We start from the raw sequence: 15,562 nt of genomic DNA, 5'->3' as shown, positions 1-15,562 counted from the left end.
ATTTAGATACATCCATTTATGGTAGGCTAATTTGAATATAAGTCTGAATGGAAATTGCCCTCTGTCAAACTGCATTTGAGACCTGGATGATTTTGCTTTCACAGTGGGACCCCCTATAGGCCCATAGCAGGATAGTTGAAGACTTTGGACATTTCAAATTTGGACATTTCATTAATCTTGCAATAGTGTAGTCTCATTTTACTAATTTTATTTTTATTTTTGATGTCACTGGTAATGGTGGGCTTTACTACTTTAGAGTGCCTGCTCTACATAGGAGGCAATGCAGATAGGTAGAAGTTTAAGACATGGACACTTTTTGCTGGTACCTTAGAATTTTGATGTACAATTAGAATTTTAAAGGAAGTTTGCTAATGTAAAGATATTTGTATTTTTAAAACTCAACTTTTGAATAAGTAATTACATATACAAAATTGAAATATGGACAAATATACACGATTCCAAAGGTACTGAAGTATGTTTAAGGAAAATATGCCTTCTATCCCTGTCTTCCAATCATTTCCTTTGTTCAGAGTAAACACTTATTGCTATTATTTAAGTATATATGTATGCAGTTTTAAAAGCACAAGTGGGAGGTTATTATTTGCTTTACACTTTTATAAAGCTTACTCTGTATCATTACATTTAGAGCCACTTCATTCTTTTTGACACTTACTGAATGTACACTGATGTATTTAACTAGATCCTCATTGATTGGCATTTAAATGGTTTCCGTCTTTTTCCTGGATTATATTTAAGTTATAGTTAGATGATATTATATACTATAATTCAAAGAAATATTTTTGAATGTCTCCATTTCTCATAAAAGGAAAGATTTCACAAAAACCTGGGAACTTGGAGTTTAGTTTTAAGTAGAAAAGTATTCCTCTCTGCAGTCACAGCTTATACTGACCTTTTCCTTTATGAATTTTGATCTGGTGACTTTTGAGTTTCATCAAGTATTAAAGGTTTCTGTAATTTGTGGTCAGAGTAGAGTAAATAGAGAAGATGATTCCTGTGGTTAGGAGTATATGCCTGTCAATTTTCAATTTATTTGAAGAAACAACTTTTAAATTCCAGGGCTACTGAGAGCTTCTAAAAATGTTGAAAAGAGTCGAAAGAATTACAAATAAGGGGCACCTGGGTGGCTCAGTGGTTGAACATCTACCTTTGGTTTGGGATGTGATCCTGGGTTCCTGGCCTCAAGTCTCGCATAGGGCTCCCTACAGGGAGCCTGCTTCTCCCTCCACTTATGTCTCTGCCTCTCTCTGTGTCTCTCAAGAATAAGAAAATTAAAAAAAAAAAAAAAAAAGAAAGTAAGTTTAGTGATGGGGTCAGTATAGTGGCAGGAATATTAGCGACTTAAAAAATTAAAGTGATACAACTTGTATTAATAGGAAAGAACAAGTGTGATAGATAATTCTGTTCTGGTGGATGAGAAGACATTATAATTTACCTGTCAACCTTTTGCCTTTCTCTGAAAAAGGTTTAGAAGTTTAGACTTAAACCTTTAGACTCTTTATAGTCTAAGATACCTTTAAAAATTTTTTTCCTATTAGTAAAATGTATAACTGTTAGCTCCTTAAAGAAAATAACTCGGAAGTTTCATTTGTAATTCATTTGGAGAATTTATTGAAATCTAATTCACATACCATAAAATTCACCCACTTCAAAGTATATCTCTTAGAAGGGATAGTTCCTGAGGTTAGTGTTTGAGATTCTTTTCTGAGCATAGTTGAAGTCCTCTGCACTATTTCTATGCAGGGAAACTAGCTGGCCTTCCATGTTGTCTTGGTCTCCAATAAATTTACCTGTGTCCTCCCAGTTGCCTTTTACCACATCCTCCACTGTCTTGAGAGTGTTCTTAGGCTTAAACTTCTCCATGCTCTGTTTGTTGCAAACAAAGTAATTTTTTTTTCGGAAAGATATGAGGAGCTGTTTTTTGACTTGTGTTCCCTTTCCTCCTCCCTCCTCAGCTCCTTGAGAATAAGTTTCTGAGCCTCGGTGCCTCTGAGCTATGGCTCCGGAGGGGAGCAGTGGCATGCTTTTCTCTTGAGGATAGCCCTACTCCAGTAGCTTAGTGCTAGGGAAAAGGGAGAAAGAAAACAGATCTTGGTTTCCTTCTCCTGACAAGATACCCTCTCTTTACAGGCGAGACTAAGAGCAGTTGGGACTTCAGTATTAGTGCGTCACTTCAAGTAGAGCTCTGTCCCACCAGCTAAGGATAGGTAGAAGTGAACTAACCTCCTCCCCATTCTCCCCGCAACCTCTGGGTAGTACTTGCCTGGAATGTTGCTTTAGGAAAAGGTAGCTGAAGGCAGGGTTATGTAGAATAGGATCAAAGGTTTTTCTGAAATTAAAAAAATCTTCATGTATATATTCCAGAGAAAGGAAAATACACATCCACACAAAAATATGTATGTAAATTTGTATGTATATTCGCAGTAGCATTATTCATATGCAGTAGCCTAAAGGTGGAAACCTATGGAACTTTCAGCTCTAGGGAGAGGAGAGGAGAGGAACTAGACCTTAAATTAGTGGTTTAATCAATCATGCCTGTGTAGTGAAGCCTCCATGAAAATCACTAAAATGCAGATTTCAGAGAGCTTCCAGAGTGGTGAATGCACGGAGGTTCTTGGGAGGGTGGTGCATCTGGAAAGGGCATGGAAACTCTGAGCCCCTTCCTTCATACTTTGCTCTTATGCATCTTTTTTTTTTTTCATCATGGCTCTGCCTGAGTAGTATCGTTTTATATTAAACTGGTAATCTAGTTTTAAGAAAATGGGGAAACCCAAATGTCCATCAACTAACGAATGGATAAACAAAATAAGTTATACACAAAATGGAATAATAGTCCACAATTAAAAAGGAATGATGTACTAATACATGCCGTAACAGGGATAAACCTTGAAAACATTATCTAAGTGAAAGAAGCCAGTCACAAAAGACCACATATTATAAAATTCCATTTATATGACATTTCCAGAGTAGGCAAATTTATAAAACTATTAATAGATTAGTGGTTGTCTAGGGCTGAAGTGTATGTGTGGTGGGGAAATGGGGAATGCTGTTTTATGGGTGCAGTTTCTTTTTTGGAGGTGATAAAAGTGTTCTAGACTTAGATTTTTTTTAAAAAAAGATTTTGTTTATTTGGGAGGGGATGGGGAAGGAGCAGAGGGAGACAGACAGACTTTGCACTGAGAACAGTGCCTGATGTGGGGCTTTATCCCACGACCCTGAGATTGTGACCTGAGCCGAAATCAAGAGTTGGATGTTTAACTAACTAAACCACCCAGGTGCCTTCTAATCTTAGATTTTTAATGATAATTGCATATATATGTGGATATACTAAAAACTATTGAGTTTTACACTTTAAATGGATGAATTTTATGGTTTATGAATTATATCTCAGTAAAGATGCTAAAATAAAAGATAAAGCTTAGTCCTTTTTGTTTCCTTTTAAAATTCACAAGATATATATTTAAATAGTAATCGAGCCAGACTTAAAGAGTTTTTGTGATTTTACAAATTATAATAGGGTCATATTTGATATCTCAATAGACAATCATTTGTATATGTGATGAATATATTGTGATCTAATATAATTTACTTTTTGTGACTTCTTAGTTTTCAGTCTTATATTTTACATTGACATTTTGGATGTATTATATACTGGAAGCATTGATTTTTGTGATACTTTTTATTTATTTATAGTGTTCTAGTATTATTTAAGTTCTGCAATTCAAAGATTTCCTTTATTTTTTTTTCATGATTCTCAGAAAATTTACCAATAGTATTAATAATTTATACCATTTGTACTTCAGAAATCACTGATTTGAAAAGCTTGGCTTCATGAATATAATCATTTTTAACCATGTCTCTTCAAATATTTTAGCATAGTTATTTAGATCTCATAGAATATAGTTTATATAACTTGCTTTTTTCAACTCTTTGATTTGTCCCTCCTCTGCATAATAAAGGAAAGAGCATTTGTTTCTTTGGTGGTTCTCTTGTACTAGATATTTATGGTAACTATTTTGTCTCTAACATCTAGAGGGTTTTGTGTCTTACAAGGGCATCTCAGTATTGCCATTGTCATTTTATGAATTCTTAGGAAAGAAGCAAGGTAATAACAGTCCCTCTATTTTTTTTCTGTCATTTTAAATTCTCATAGAAGTTTCTTTTTGCCCCACCACGTTTTTCTCACAGTAAAAGTAGGCACAAATACCAGAATATACTTTTGTCTGAATGTGTGAGATATACAAACTTGTCGTTTTTCACATTTTTTTCGTTTAATATGTTATAATACTTTTAAAATGATTTAAAAGTAACCTTCTTGGAGGAAGGTTACCTTAAAAATGTTTTAAAGTATTTATACATAACATAAGAATAATGTATTCCAAAACCTTTTTAGAAAGTACAAAATTTGTTTAGTTGTTTTTCTAAAAAGACTTGAGTAGCCATTATTCCCCACATAGAATAGATTAAATAGATTTAAATATGAATAGAATAAATTAATAAAATAAATAGATAAAATAGATTTAAATATGATTTAGAAAATTGGCATGTGATATATTGGATTATTCCCCCTTCTTTTTCAGGAACTCTTGGTGTGATAACAGAAGCTACAATAAAAATCAGACCAATCCCTGAATACCAAAAGTATGGCTCAGTAGCTTTCCCTAATTTTGAACAAGGAGTAGCCTGTTTAAGAGAAATTGCAAAACAGGTAAAAAAAAATCAAAACAACAAAAACCCACCCATCTATATTTATATTTTTAAAATTCTACTGCGTAATTGATTTTGATATGTCACATACAATCTTCATATTTAGTTGTGTTATATATGTGGTTTTTAACCAGTTCTATATGAAAAGGTAATGTAAAATCATCCCTGTAAGTGCAGTTGCTATTTCGTTATTTCTTGGTTTAAAGAGTGCTGTGTGATTTTAAGCCAAGGTAAGATATGTACTTGGGTTGATGGCTTTGAATGACTCCGCCTTTAATGAATGTTATGTTTTTAAAATTATTTTTAGGTAAGATATTTTGTGATTAATTTGAAGTAATATATAATTTTCCTTAAACTAAGGCATTTATTGAAATTAAAATAAATGGCTGAATGTCAGGGATCCAAAAAATATAGAAGTTAAGTATAGATAATCAGACTCTATCAATTCTTAGAATGTGCTACTACCAGGCCCTACTTTGTTTTATAATATTACCTAAGCTATAGCTTAAATTAAATAACATAATACAGCATAATATTACATAATATATTTATCTCTAAGTCAAGAGGAATTCCCATTTTCTCTTCCCTTCTTAAAAAAAAAAAAAGATATATTATCAAGAATTTTTAAAAGACCAGATAATGCCACATAATTTTATTTCTATGTTCTGTTTATCAGTGTAGAAATTCTTCCATTTCTTTAGGCATTTGGTTCATTGTTTGAACTACATTTGTTTTTTAAAAATTTTTTATTTCAACATTTCCCAGCAGGAAGGCTATCAAGGGAATACACTCTAGCCTTTTCTTCTTGCTTTCTCCAAATTCCTAGAGTTCTTTTGTACTTTCCATCAGCTATATGCAACTAGAATCTTGAGGGCAAGGGAACTTTCTGATGTGACCCATATAGGTCAGCATCCAGGTATCATGAGCAGAGTGAAGGGAGGATCTGATGAGGCAAAGGAATGGTATCCATCAAATACTCCATATTCATTGTGGACTTTTTAAAGTATTGAAATGGAAGGTGGTCAAGAGTCTTATCTTCCCACCATCCCAAGACAACCACTATAAATGTCTTAAAGAAACTTAAAATAAGCAGAAATATTTTACATTTACTCACATATTTACCATTTCCAGTGTTCTTGATTTCATACACTTAGTTTTGCTTCTGAAACATTCATTTTTTTTTCTGTCAGTTTTCCATCTGCAGGAAGTTCAGCTATATGGTCACCTAATCTTGGTGTTGACAAAGACGATTTTTGTAATTTCCAGGTAGCTTCCGTTACTTATCAGTTGGATTGTTTCCTTTGTCAGTACTTTTAGCCATAGGCCCCTTAATCTTGACTGTCTTACTGCTGGGTTAGGGAAGAGTTTAAATAAAGAAGTATAGTTCTGGACTGAACATTCTTGAACTTGTGGTAGGTTACTTTGGTGGTTAAAGCAAAAGCAAATGTTAATAGTTGAAATTTTTACAAGAAGAGCTCCTAATTCCTAGAATTTGGGAATATTATGTTATGGTTAAGGAACTAGAATATATAGTTAGTATTCTGCTATATTTGCTAAAATGAGATGGTGTAATATTTAAAAGTTTTTAATAGTAAATGTATAAACATATATTACTAAATATTAGTATATTATGTATAATTAATGTAATATTAAATATTTATAATATTTAAAAGGATTATTGAATAAAGGAGAGTGGAGATAAGCTTTAGGAGTAAATATTTGTTATTCTAACATAATAGCTAAGCACTGAGCAGTGAAGTTCAAGTGTGTTTTGATACTTGTTACTAAAACTTTCCACACTTAGAGGCAAAGGAAAATAATTTCAAATTTAAGATAGCTCAGTTGTTAAAGAATAAAGGAACTACTTGCAAAGCGTTATGGTTTTGCCTGTGAATTAGTTAAAACCCAGAAGAATAGAAAGCTAGATTTTTATGTTCTTTGTTTTTATTTTGTTTTGTTTAGAAAATAACTAAGTTCACCAATTAAAAATCAGAACAAACCATTTTCCATAGTTATATTTTCTTTTTTTTTTCATAGTTATATTTTCATATTAATTTCTATCTTATTTTTTTGGTGTCTTTTCACTTTGTCTTTTGGTGTCTTTTCACTTTTCATTATCTCTCTTGTTTTAAGTGACATCTTTTTAATTGACCATTGTTGTCTTGGTTTTTTTGGTGTCTTTTGTTTTTTTGGTTTTTTTTTGGTGTCTTTTCACTTTGTCTTTTGGTGTCTTTTCACTTTTCATTATCTCTCTTGTTTTAAGTGACATCTTTTTAATTGACCATTGTTGACTTGGTTTTTTATGGCGAAATAAGCAGGAATGCCAAATTAGATTTTTTTAAAAAAATAATTACGGAATTTATAAAACTATCTGATTTATATGTATTTCCAACGAAAGATCTCATTGAGGTTGCATTCAACCTATGTTGGCCAAATCTGCCCCTTCACAAGATCTCCACTCTGTAGAACACAGATTTCATTAGACTTGCTAAAAAGTGTTGTTATAACATGATATTTGAAGTAGAGGTAGACATATTTTGTGCTTTCCTGCTTTTCCATATTGCAAATATGTAAATATATCTTAGGTTTAATTAATGACAAATGATGTACAAATGTATTAAAATCCTAAATTTATAATTTTATTGAAATGTTGGATTTAAACATAGTTTCTATAATCTGATGTGATTTTGGGTACAATTTAATATGCCCCTGGTAGAAAATAACAGAGAATTACTTGTGCTAATGAAAAGCAGGGAGTGAAATTTTCCTTCATCTTTACATAAGTCAGTAAAAATTGCCCCTTTATTCGTTTTAAAAAATTCTTTGGATATTCACCAGTGACCATAATCTAAATTGATACAGAACTGTATTGGATATATGGTTTGGCATAAACATAGGTGATGGTTGATAGAAAGTATCACTCTGTGGTTAAAGACATCAAAAGAAAGCTCCTTTCTAATCTGTAGTTTTAATAACTTGGTTATTAAAGTAATAGACAATTTTAAAAGATATACATACCATGCAACTAGGAAGCTTGCCTTGCTTGAAACTGATTAAAAATCCTAGATAGGGGAGAAGAAATGTGTGGGAAATATCAGAAAGGGAGACAGAACATAAAGACTCCTAACTCTGGGAAACGAACTAGGGGTGGTGGAAGGGGAGGAGGGCGGGGGGTGGGGGTGAGTGGGTGACGGGCACTGAGGGGGACACTTGACAGGATGAGCACTGGGTGTTATTCTATATGTTGGTAAATTGAACACCAATAAAAAAATTAATTTATTAAAAAAAATCCTAGATAAAATTTTATTCTCATGTGTTGCTTGTATGAATGAAACAATTAGATTAGGTACCATAATTTGGAAATATTCTCTTTGGGAACATACATATGTTACTTCGGCACAGATACATAAGCATTAACGCTTACCTTCCCTGGAAATGGATAAATGCTTCTATTATGGTTTAGGGACATTTACATATTAGTTTACAGAATGTACAAAACTCATAGGTCAAGAATAGAACTGTGTGTGCTGCCCTGCTTTGCAACAGTATTCTCAGGCAGAGAAATTGAGAAAATGATCAGATTTTGGCACTAGTTGTTCAATTTGCAATTTGGAATTTCAGCTGATAGCAGGAGAATTAAGATCCATTAAAATAGATGGTACGTGGCTTATGATTGTGCCAAATTCTTGATTGAATAATGAGTTGGCTGCTTGTAATTTCTCACTGTCATTTCAGAGCACTTCCATTTTTGTGATATTTTCAGAATCAGGTTGCCTTTGAAATGGGAAACTGTTTTGGATGCTTGTTTACAAGTCTTGTTTACATGCTTGTTTACAAGTAGCAAAGTGGGCTCTTTGTATATTTTCATCACTATTCCTACTGAAGGAAAAAAATTAAGCAACTTTATTCTGACAGCAGAAGGATTCCTACTAAGGTCTATCATCTAATCTTTGTCCATGTGAGGATTGTCCTCTTTCAATACTTCACAGCCTGGTGAGAGGCTAGAAAGGAAGATTTAGTGGAAGATTAATGTGGTTCTATCTTATAAATGGCAGTCCAGTATAATTTCCAACTTAGTAGATGGGTAAGTAAGTGATTTTTAAGACTTTCTGAGAAAATAGATTTCCTGCAGTAACCTCTAAGGAGAGGGGAAATAGTGTTTTTTAACCAGAATAGCAGTTTCAGGTGTATTTTATTATTCTCTTATTGTTCGTTTAAAGAAGGCAGTGAGATTTTTATAAAGTTTTAAGGAAAAAGTGTTGAAATAAGCGCAAAAGCAATTTTTGAAGGCTGGGATCTCCCCTTCCACTTCCCAGTAAAATTTACAAGTTGCCCTATGGTATTGAGGGAGGGCCATTTGTTTCATTAACTGAAAACACTGTAAGTGTGGTACAGAGCAGTGTGCATTCCTCTGAAAACTGTCTCAGTATTAAAATGAGGGTTTTAGAATTATAGATTAACAGGCATCTTTTTTCTACCTACCTTTTGACAAGGGGTGGCCCATTATATCTACTATCACTTTTATTTTAAGCAATTTTAAATTGATAACAAGAGTTTTTTACTTTAGAGGTTAGACCTTAATTTGGAAAGAAAAACAAAGTTCCTGTTTGACTGTTATATCTCAGTTTTGAATTGTTCTGTCTTAAGCTTGATATATCCTGGAAGGGTTGAAATAAATTAAAAGAAGTTAGGTTTAGCACTTATATTATCAAATAATTAAAACTTCTTTGTATTCAATGGTAATTCTTGGAAACAATTTGTTACATATGGAAATAGCATCATTATTTTAAATGAGTGTGTGTGCACGTGTGTGTGTGTGTGCGTGTGCTCTTTTCTCCCTCTGAAGCAGAGAAAATAACCTAGCCAAATGTTTGATTAACTGGATTCTGTACTCTGGGACCCAGCAGAGTATATTAAACTTGAGGACAGTTACAAGACATGGTCTCAACTAGGAGCTACTCAGCAAAAGTCATTACACCTTTATAAAATGAAAAATGAGAATGATGAACCAGAGACTGTTTGGCATTAACTTTTGGCTCTTCTCTTAATATAAACAGAAGGAAATATCTACTCTATAATATGTATTGTTTCATTCTTTAAAACCAAGAGAGAATTCTCTTGTCTATAATGTAGACTCCTAGCTGGAAGCAAGTGTGTCGCTTCCAGTAGGGCTAATCAGTTATACCAGTGGCCTTGAATACTGTCTGATTTCATCTGTGGTATCAGCTCTGAGGAAGAACCAGTTACTTGTCTACATTTTAAGTTTTTCTGCCTAGAAATTGCAGTTAGCAGAATTCTCTTCACATACCTTTTTTTGAACTTATTTATCAATTTATTTTTTGTATGTATTTGTATGTGAGATAGTGTGCTCTTAACTTTATAGCCAACAAATCCATTGGATATTGTGTAAGTTCAATAGACATGGTTTCTTACAGTAATCACCTCATATGGTATATATCATGATAAATTTTAGGTGTTTGAATTTTTGTATGACTAGGTACAAGCAGTTTGGTATTGGAGCTTTGGCTTCTGATATAGTATGAGATTGCTAGACTATCTTCAAAATAAACTTAAGGCTCAGGAATTTGGGCTGTTCTAGAGTCTACACAGAATGATTGATTTACTTCTTGAATAAAAAAGCCTTTTCAATTCAAAGAGGATTCATATGTTAACCAAGGTACCAGAAATATAGGACTACCATTCAGTGCTTATATTTTATATTTTATCTCTATGAAATTGGAATAGTAGAAATGCTGACATTTGAAATATTTTAATATTGATTTGCCAATAACTAGTAAACTAAGATACCTTCACAAATAATGTATCAGTCTGCATTGCAAGTTCTGATTTTCCTGTGATAAGAAAGAGATATGCCTTAGTTCCATAAAAACAAATTTTGCAGAAATCTTTTGATGGGTTTCTTATAGATACTATCTTTTGGAGAAAATCTTTGGATTGAGAAATCTGTTGCTTTTTAAGTTAGTATAGGGAATTCTCAGTAATTAAGATGAATCAGAGTGGTGGCTTTTGTTTTTCAGTTTATATATTCAAGTAAATTCCTATTTGTAGCATCATTAAAGGGAAGAAATTGCCAGCAATTTGACTTGGCAAATCTTATACTTGTACTCTGAGGTCAGTGTGGCGATTTATTTCTTCTTTGCTCAGATAAAACAAAGATAAATGATATTTCCTTATTTTCCATAATGAATTTCTCACCTCTTTTCAGACTATTTACTAAGTATAAAGTATACTTGGATACAAGTCTAATGACATGAGAGATTCTAGTAAAGATAGATTTATCATAGTAGGAAGTAAATTATTTCATTACCTCTAGTTTGGGTAAGCAAATTTTGTTTGAGTGTTCCTTAAATTCCCTGCATGTGTATTATTAACCCACCAATAAAATTACTTGGTAAAACTATTCCCTCTCAGATTAGTTCTGATCACATACCACCAGGGGTCACTTTAACTCAAGGACCCCTGTCACCCTTTTCTCGTCTGTGGAATACTCAGCATAACTGAATAGTGTGGAAATGAATTTAGAGCTCTAATTCTCAGAATTTGTGATGTCTCTGATTTTTAAAGGAAATATTTTTAGGTTTTTCAAATGAGGTTTTATAGCAGTTGAAACAACCTGATCTTAACCATAGGTAGAGTTACCTAGATTGAATGTTGTTGTTTTTTAAAAATAGTAATATTATTTTGGTTTTTTGATTATAGGAATTTAATTAGTTATAGTGGCAAGTTTTCATATAAAACACTAAGAGACTTTTCTTGATTTGTATTTTTAGAATGATGCACAATCATTTACAAATTATCAATTACCAGAGAATCATAAAGCAATCTAGATGCTGTTTTTTAATTTGAGAGTTTACTTTATGAGAGAGAGAATGGGAATTTACTTATGGAATTTACTTGTGATGATAACTAAAAACTCATTTACCAACTTAAAAAAATGACACTATTAAAATGGACTTAATAAAGCTGTTGTTTTGATTTTGATAATTAAAACAGTATTGAAAACTAGTATTTATTACATAGATTCAATAAACTTTCTTTAGCTTTTTATTCTTTTGTAATAAATGTCTGTAGCCATCTACTCTACCTCAGTATAAATAGGAGCAGTACATGACTCACTAGTTATGTGACTCAGCTGTCAAGTTAAAATCATGTTCGGTATTATTGAATATCAGTTGTTACATATACCAAGTGCCCTGAAGCTTTCTTACTTATTTTTCCAATCTTTTAATTTGAAAGCTTTAAGCATGCAGAAACTTTATTTTTTATTTATCTATTTATTTATTTTTTAAAAAGATTTTATTTATTCATTCATGAGAGACACACAGAGAGAGGCAGAGACACAAGGCAGAGGAAGAAGCAGGCTCCATGCAGGGAGCCCGACATGGGACTCCATCCCAGGTCTTCAGGATCATACCCTGGGCCGAAGGCAGCGCCAAACCGCTGAGCCACCCGGGCTGCCCGCATACAGAAACTTTAAAAAAATGATAGTAATCACCTATATATCTAATATATTCAACAATTTACTTTTTGCTGTTTTATTTTTGTGTATATGTTTTCTGGGCCATTTAAAATTAATTTGCAGACATCATGGCACTCAACCTCTAAATATTTATACATACATGTAGGAATAAAGGTGTTTTTCTTCATAGCCACAATACAATTATCATGTCTAAGAAAATCAGCAGTAATTTCTTAATGATATACAATATTCATTTTACAATCAGATTATTTCAGTTATACCCAAGATGTGTTTTGTGGATACTCTTTTCAAACCAAGATTTTATCAAGGCCTGCATATTTATTATATTTAGAAATTCATAGATTGAATTCCACTACAAATTTTATTTTATTTTATTTAAGATTTTATTTATTTATTCATAAGAGGCACAGAGAGAGAGAGGCAGAGACACAGGCAAAGGGAGAAGCAGGCTCCAGGCAGGAAGCCTGATGTGGGACTCGAAACCCAGGACTCCAGGATCATGCCCTGAGCCAAAGGCAGATGCTCAACTGTTGAGCCACCCAGGTGTCCCCTGCTACAGATTTATTGTACTAAACGTAATATGTGCCCCCCCCCATTTCCTGATCTATGTGTGCCTATGCTGGTTGTTTTCATTAATAACACTTGCTATAGTTATAGGAGTAATAGAATCTAGGTGGCAATAGGAGATGGAAATTATAAGTTGTTAGGAATTTAAAAATTGTTTTTTTGTAGGGGAGAGATGTGCCTGGCTGGCTCAGTCGGTAGAGTATGTGACTCTTAATCTCAGGGTTGGGAGTTTGAGCCCCACGTTGTGTCTTAATGTTACTTAAAAATAAAGTCTTTGAAAAAAGTTTGTTTTTCTAATAATAACAGAAGGGCTCTGAATTCTTTCTTATATATTACTGGTGTGCTTAACCCAAAACATATAAATATGTATGTTATATATTGTATTTATTGTATTAAGAAAAGAAACTTTGTCTAATCAGGTTTTATATGTCTTATTGGAAGTTGATAAACCTGGAGCACCTGGCTGGCTCAGTTGGTTAAGTGTCCAACTCTTGATCTTAGCTCAGGTCTTTTTTTTTTTTTTTTAAGATTTTATTTATTTATTCATGAGAGAGGCAGAGACACAGGCAGAGGGAGAAGCAGGCTCCATGCAGGGAGCCTGATGCAGAACTCAATCCCGATCCCGGGACTCCAGGATCATTCCCTGGGCTGAAGGCTGGCGCTAAACTGCTGAGTCACACAGGGATCCCCTTAGCTCAGGTCTTGATCTTAGGCTCATGAGTTCAAGCCTTATGTTGGGCTTCATGCTGGGCGTGGGAGCCTATGTAAAAAAAGAAATAAGAATAAAAGTAAATTTAAAAAACCAAGTTAATATGCCTGTTTTGATAAGAACATTTTAGGAAATTGGTCTTTCTTTAGTATTTCAGAAACTGCTTTAGTTTTTAGAAGCATACCCGAATTACAAAAATACCTTTATACCAAGATTTGGAATTGCCCAGATTATATATTTTTTATTTTATGTTGTAAGTATACAGTGAATAGAGAGTTTTCATGTAATTTTTGTTTCAAATATGACTTTAAAGCTGTGTGTGTGTGGTATAGTGTATGTGTGTTAAGTGATTTTTTGGGAAGCTTTGTGTTGTTTTGAAATATTGCTGATCTAGCAATCAGGATATCTTGATCCTAGTTCTTTTAGTTTTATCTGTTTAACAGTTATATGACCTTAGACAAGTCTTTTCACCTCTCTGGTTCCTATGTACTCATCTGAAAAATGGGTGACACTAGTTCTGCCACCCTGCTGGGGTTGTTTATTATATTAGATAAGACATGTGAAGGTAAGTTAGACATCACAGGATTCTATAAAAGTAAGTCAATAGGTTTTTGTTATGCTATGTATACAAAATTAGCTAGTACTGACTCTTTAGATTTGATAATGACTTTTTAAAATATAGATTGAATTATCTCACCTTTAGTATTGAAGATGAGTAAATAAATTGTATAGTGTTCAAAATAAGAATCTAGTCATTTTGTTGGGTGAAATGTGTATTTTGAGTGATTTTGTAAAATTAAATATTTGTCCAATTAAAAGTGAATAATAGCAAAAATGTTATGCACATATATTAAATTTTGTTCTTTTGAATGATCTGCATAAATCTCAATGTTGTATTGAAACATTTTATTGATAAATGTTATTATTCAGAAAAAATGTTACTATTCAAAAGATAAATGTTTAAAAAGTTTATGACAAAGTCAAAATTTTGTCATCTGAAAGCAATCTCTTGATGGAAGTTTAATAACCATGTTAAAATTTACATAGAAAATAAAATTGTATTTAGGGTGCAGCTCACTTAAATATTGTAGCTGACTTAAACCTTGCTAGTGTTTGTATTGTAGTATTTCATCATTGCAAAGTTTATATGACTATCTGTTCTCATTTTTCTTTCCTTGCAGCTTTTAGTGTGGTGCCTAGATTAAATTCAATACTGGTGCAGTTAAAAAAAAAATACTGGTGCAGTTTTAGATACATAATGCTATCCTTCATAGTTTTCTTGCTATTTTCATACAAGTAACCTTGAAAGATTTTAGAATTCTGGACATTCTGAAGTGGATCTGATAGTGTCCAGAATTTTCTACTTAAAATGGATTATGAGAAGGGATAAAAAGAACAGTTCCTAGAGTTGTATATGAAGACTTCACAGATAGTCTTTTTTAAAGTGGTTTTATTCACAGAAATTCTACCATCATCTTCTTCATTTTAAAAGTATATATCCGGGACGCCTGGGTGGCTCCACGGTTTAGTGCCTGCCTTCTGCCTGGGGCGTGAACCTGGGGTCCCGGGGTCAAGTCCCACGTCAGGCTCCCTGTGTGGAGCCCGCTTCTCCCTCTGCCTGTGTCTCTGCCTCACTCTCTCTGTGTCTCTCATGAATAAATAGATAAAATATTAAATAAATAAATAAATAAATAAAGTAAGTAAGTAAGTAAGTAAGTAAGTAAGTAAGTAAGTAAATATATCCACCATCATCTTCTTTGTTTTAAAAGTGTATAAGAACCTGAGGACACATTGTAATTCACAAATGGTATAATGTTCTAGGCATTGATCTTAGTCTCTGAAATTTCTGCTTTGTTCTAAAATAATCCACTTCAAGACCCAGTATTTCTTTTAGATATTTCCATTAATCTTTGCTAGGCGTTAAGATCTAGCAAAATTGCACATAATTTAAAGATCTGGCAACATATGTGTGTAGGTATTATGTATGTAGATTTCTTCTCCAGATATTTTATAGAAGTTGCTGTTTTATTTGTCATCTTACGATTATATAAAAAGTTAAG

General features: G+C 32.8%; 1 protein-coding gene across 2 annotated transcripts in view; it reads left to right on the top strand.

The window, feature by feature from the left end:
• The window catches only part of AGPS (alkylglycerone phosphate synthase), a 189,268-nt gene that overhangs the window by 124,462 nt on the left and 49,244 nt on the right, over window positions 1-15,562 (top strand). For both annotated transcript variants that reach the window (XM_055308082.1, XM_055308081.1), the window contains exon 11: window positions 4,599-4,726. In XM_055308082.1, the coding sequence (XP_055164057.1) occupies window positions 4,599-4,726 (128 nt within the window). The remainder of the gene's footprint in view (window positions 1-4,598; window positions 4,727-15,562) is intronic.

Source organism: Nyctereutes procyonoides, unplaced genomic scaffold, assembly GCF_905146905.1.
Source record: "Nyctereutes procyonoides isolate TBG_1078 unplaced genomic scaffold, NYPRO_anot_genome, whole genome shotgun sequence".
In the NCBI taxonomy this organism is placed as follows: Eukaryota; Metazoa; Chordata; class Mammalia; order Carnivora; family Canidae; genus Nyctereutes; species Nyctereutes procyonoides.
The sequence above is the reverse complement of the archived record's forward strand: the minus strand, read 5'-3'. Positions and strand labels throughout refer to the sequence as shown.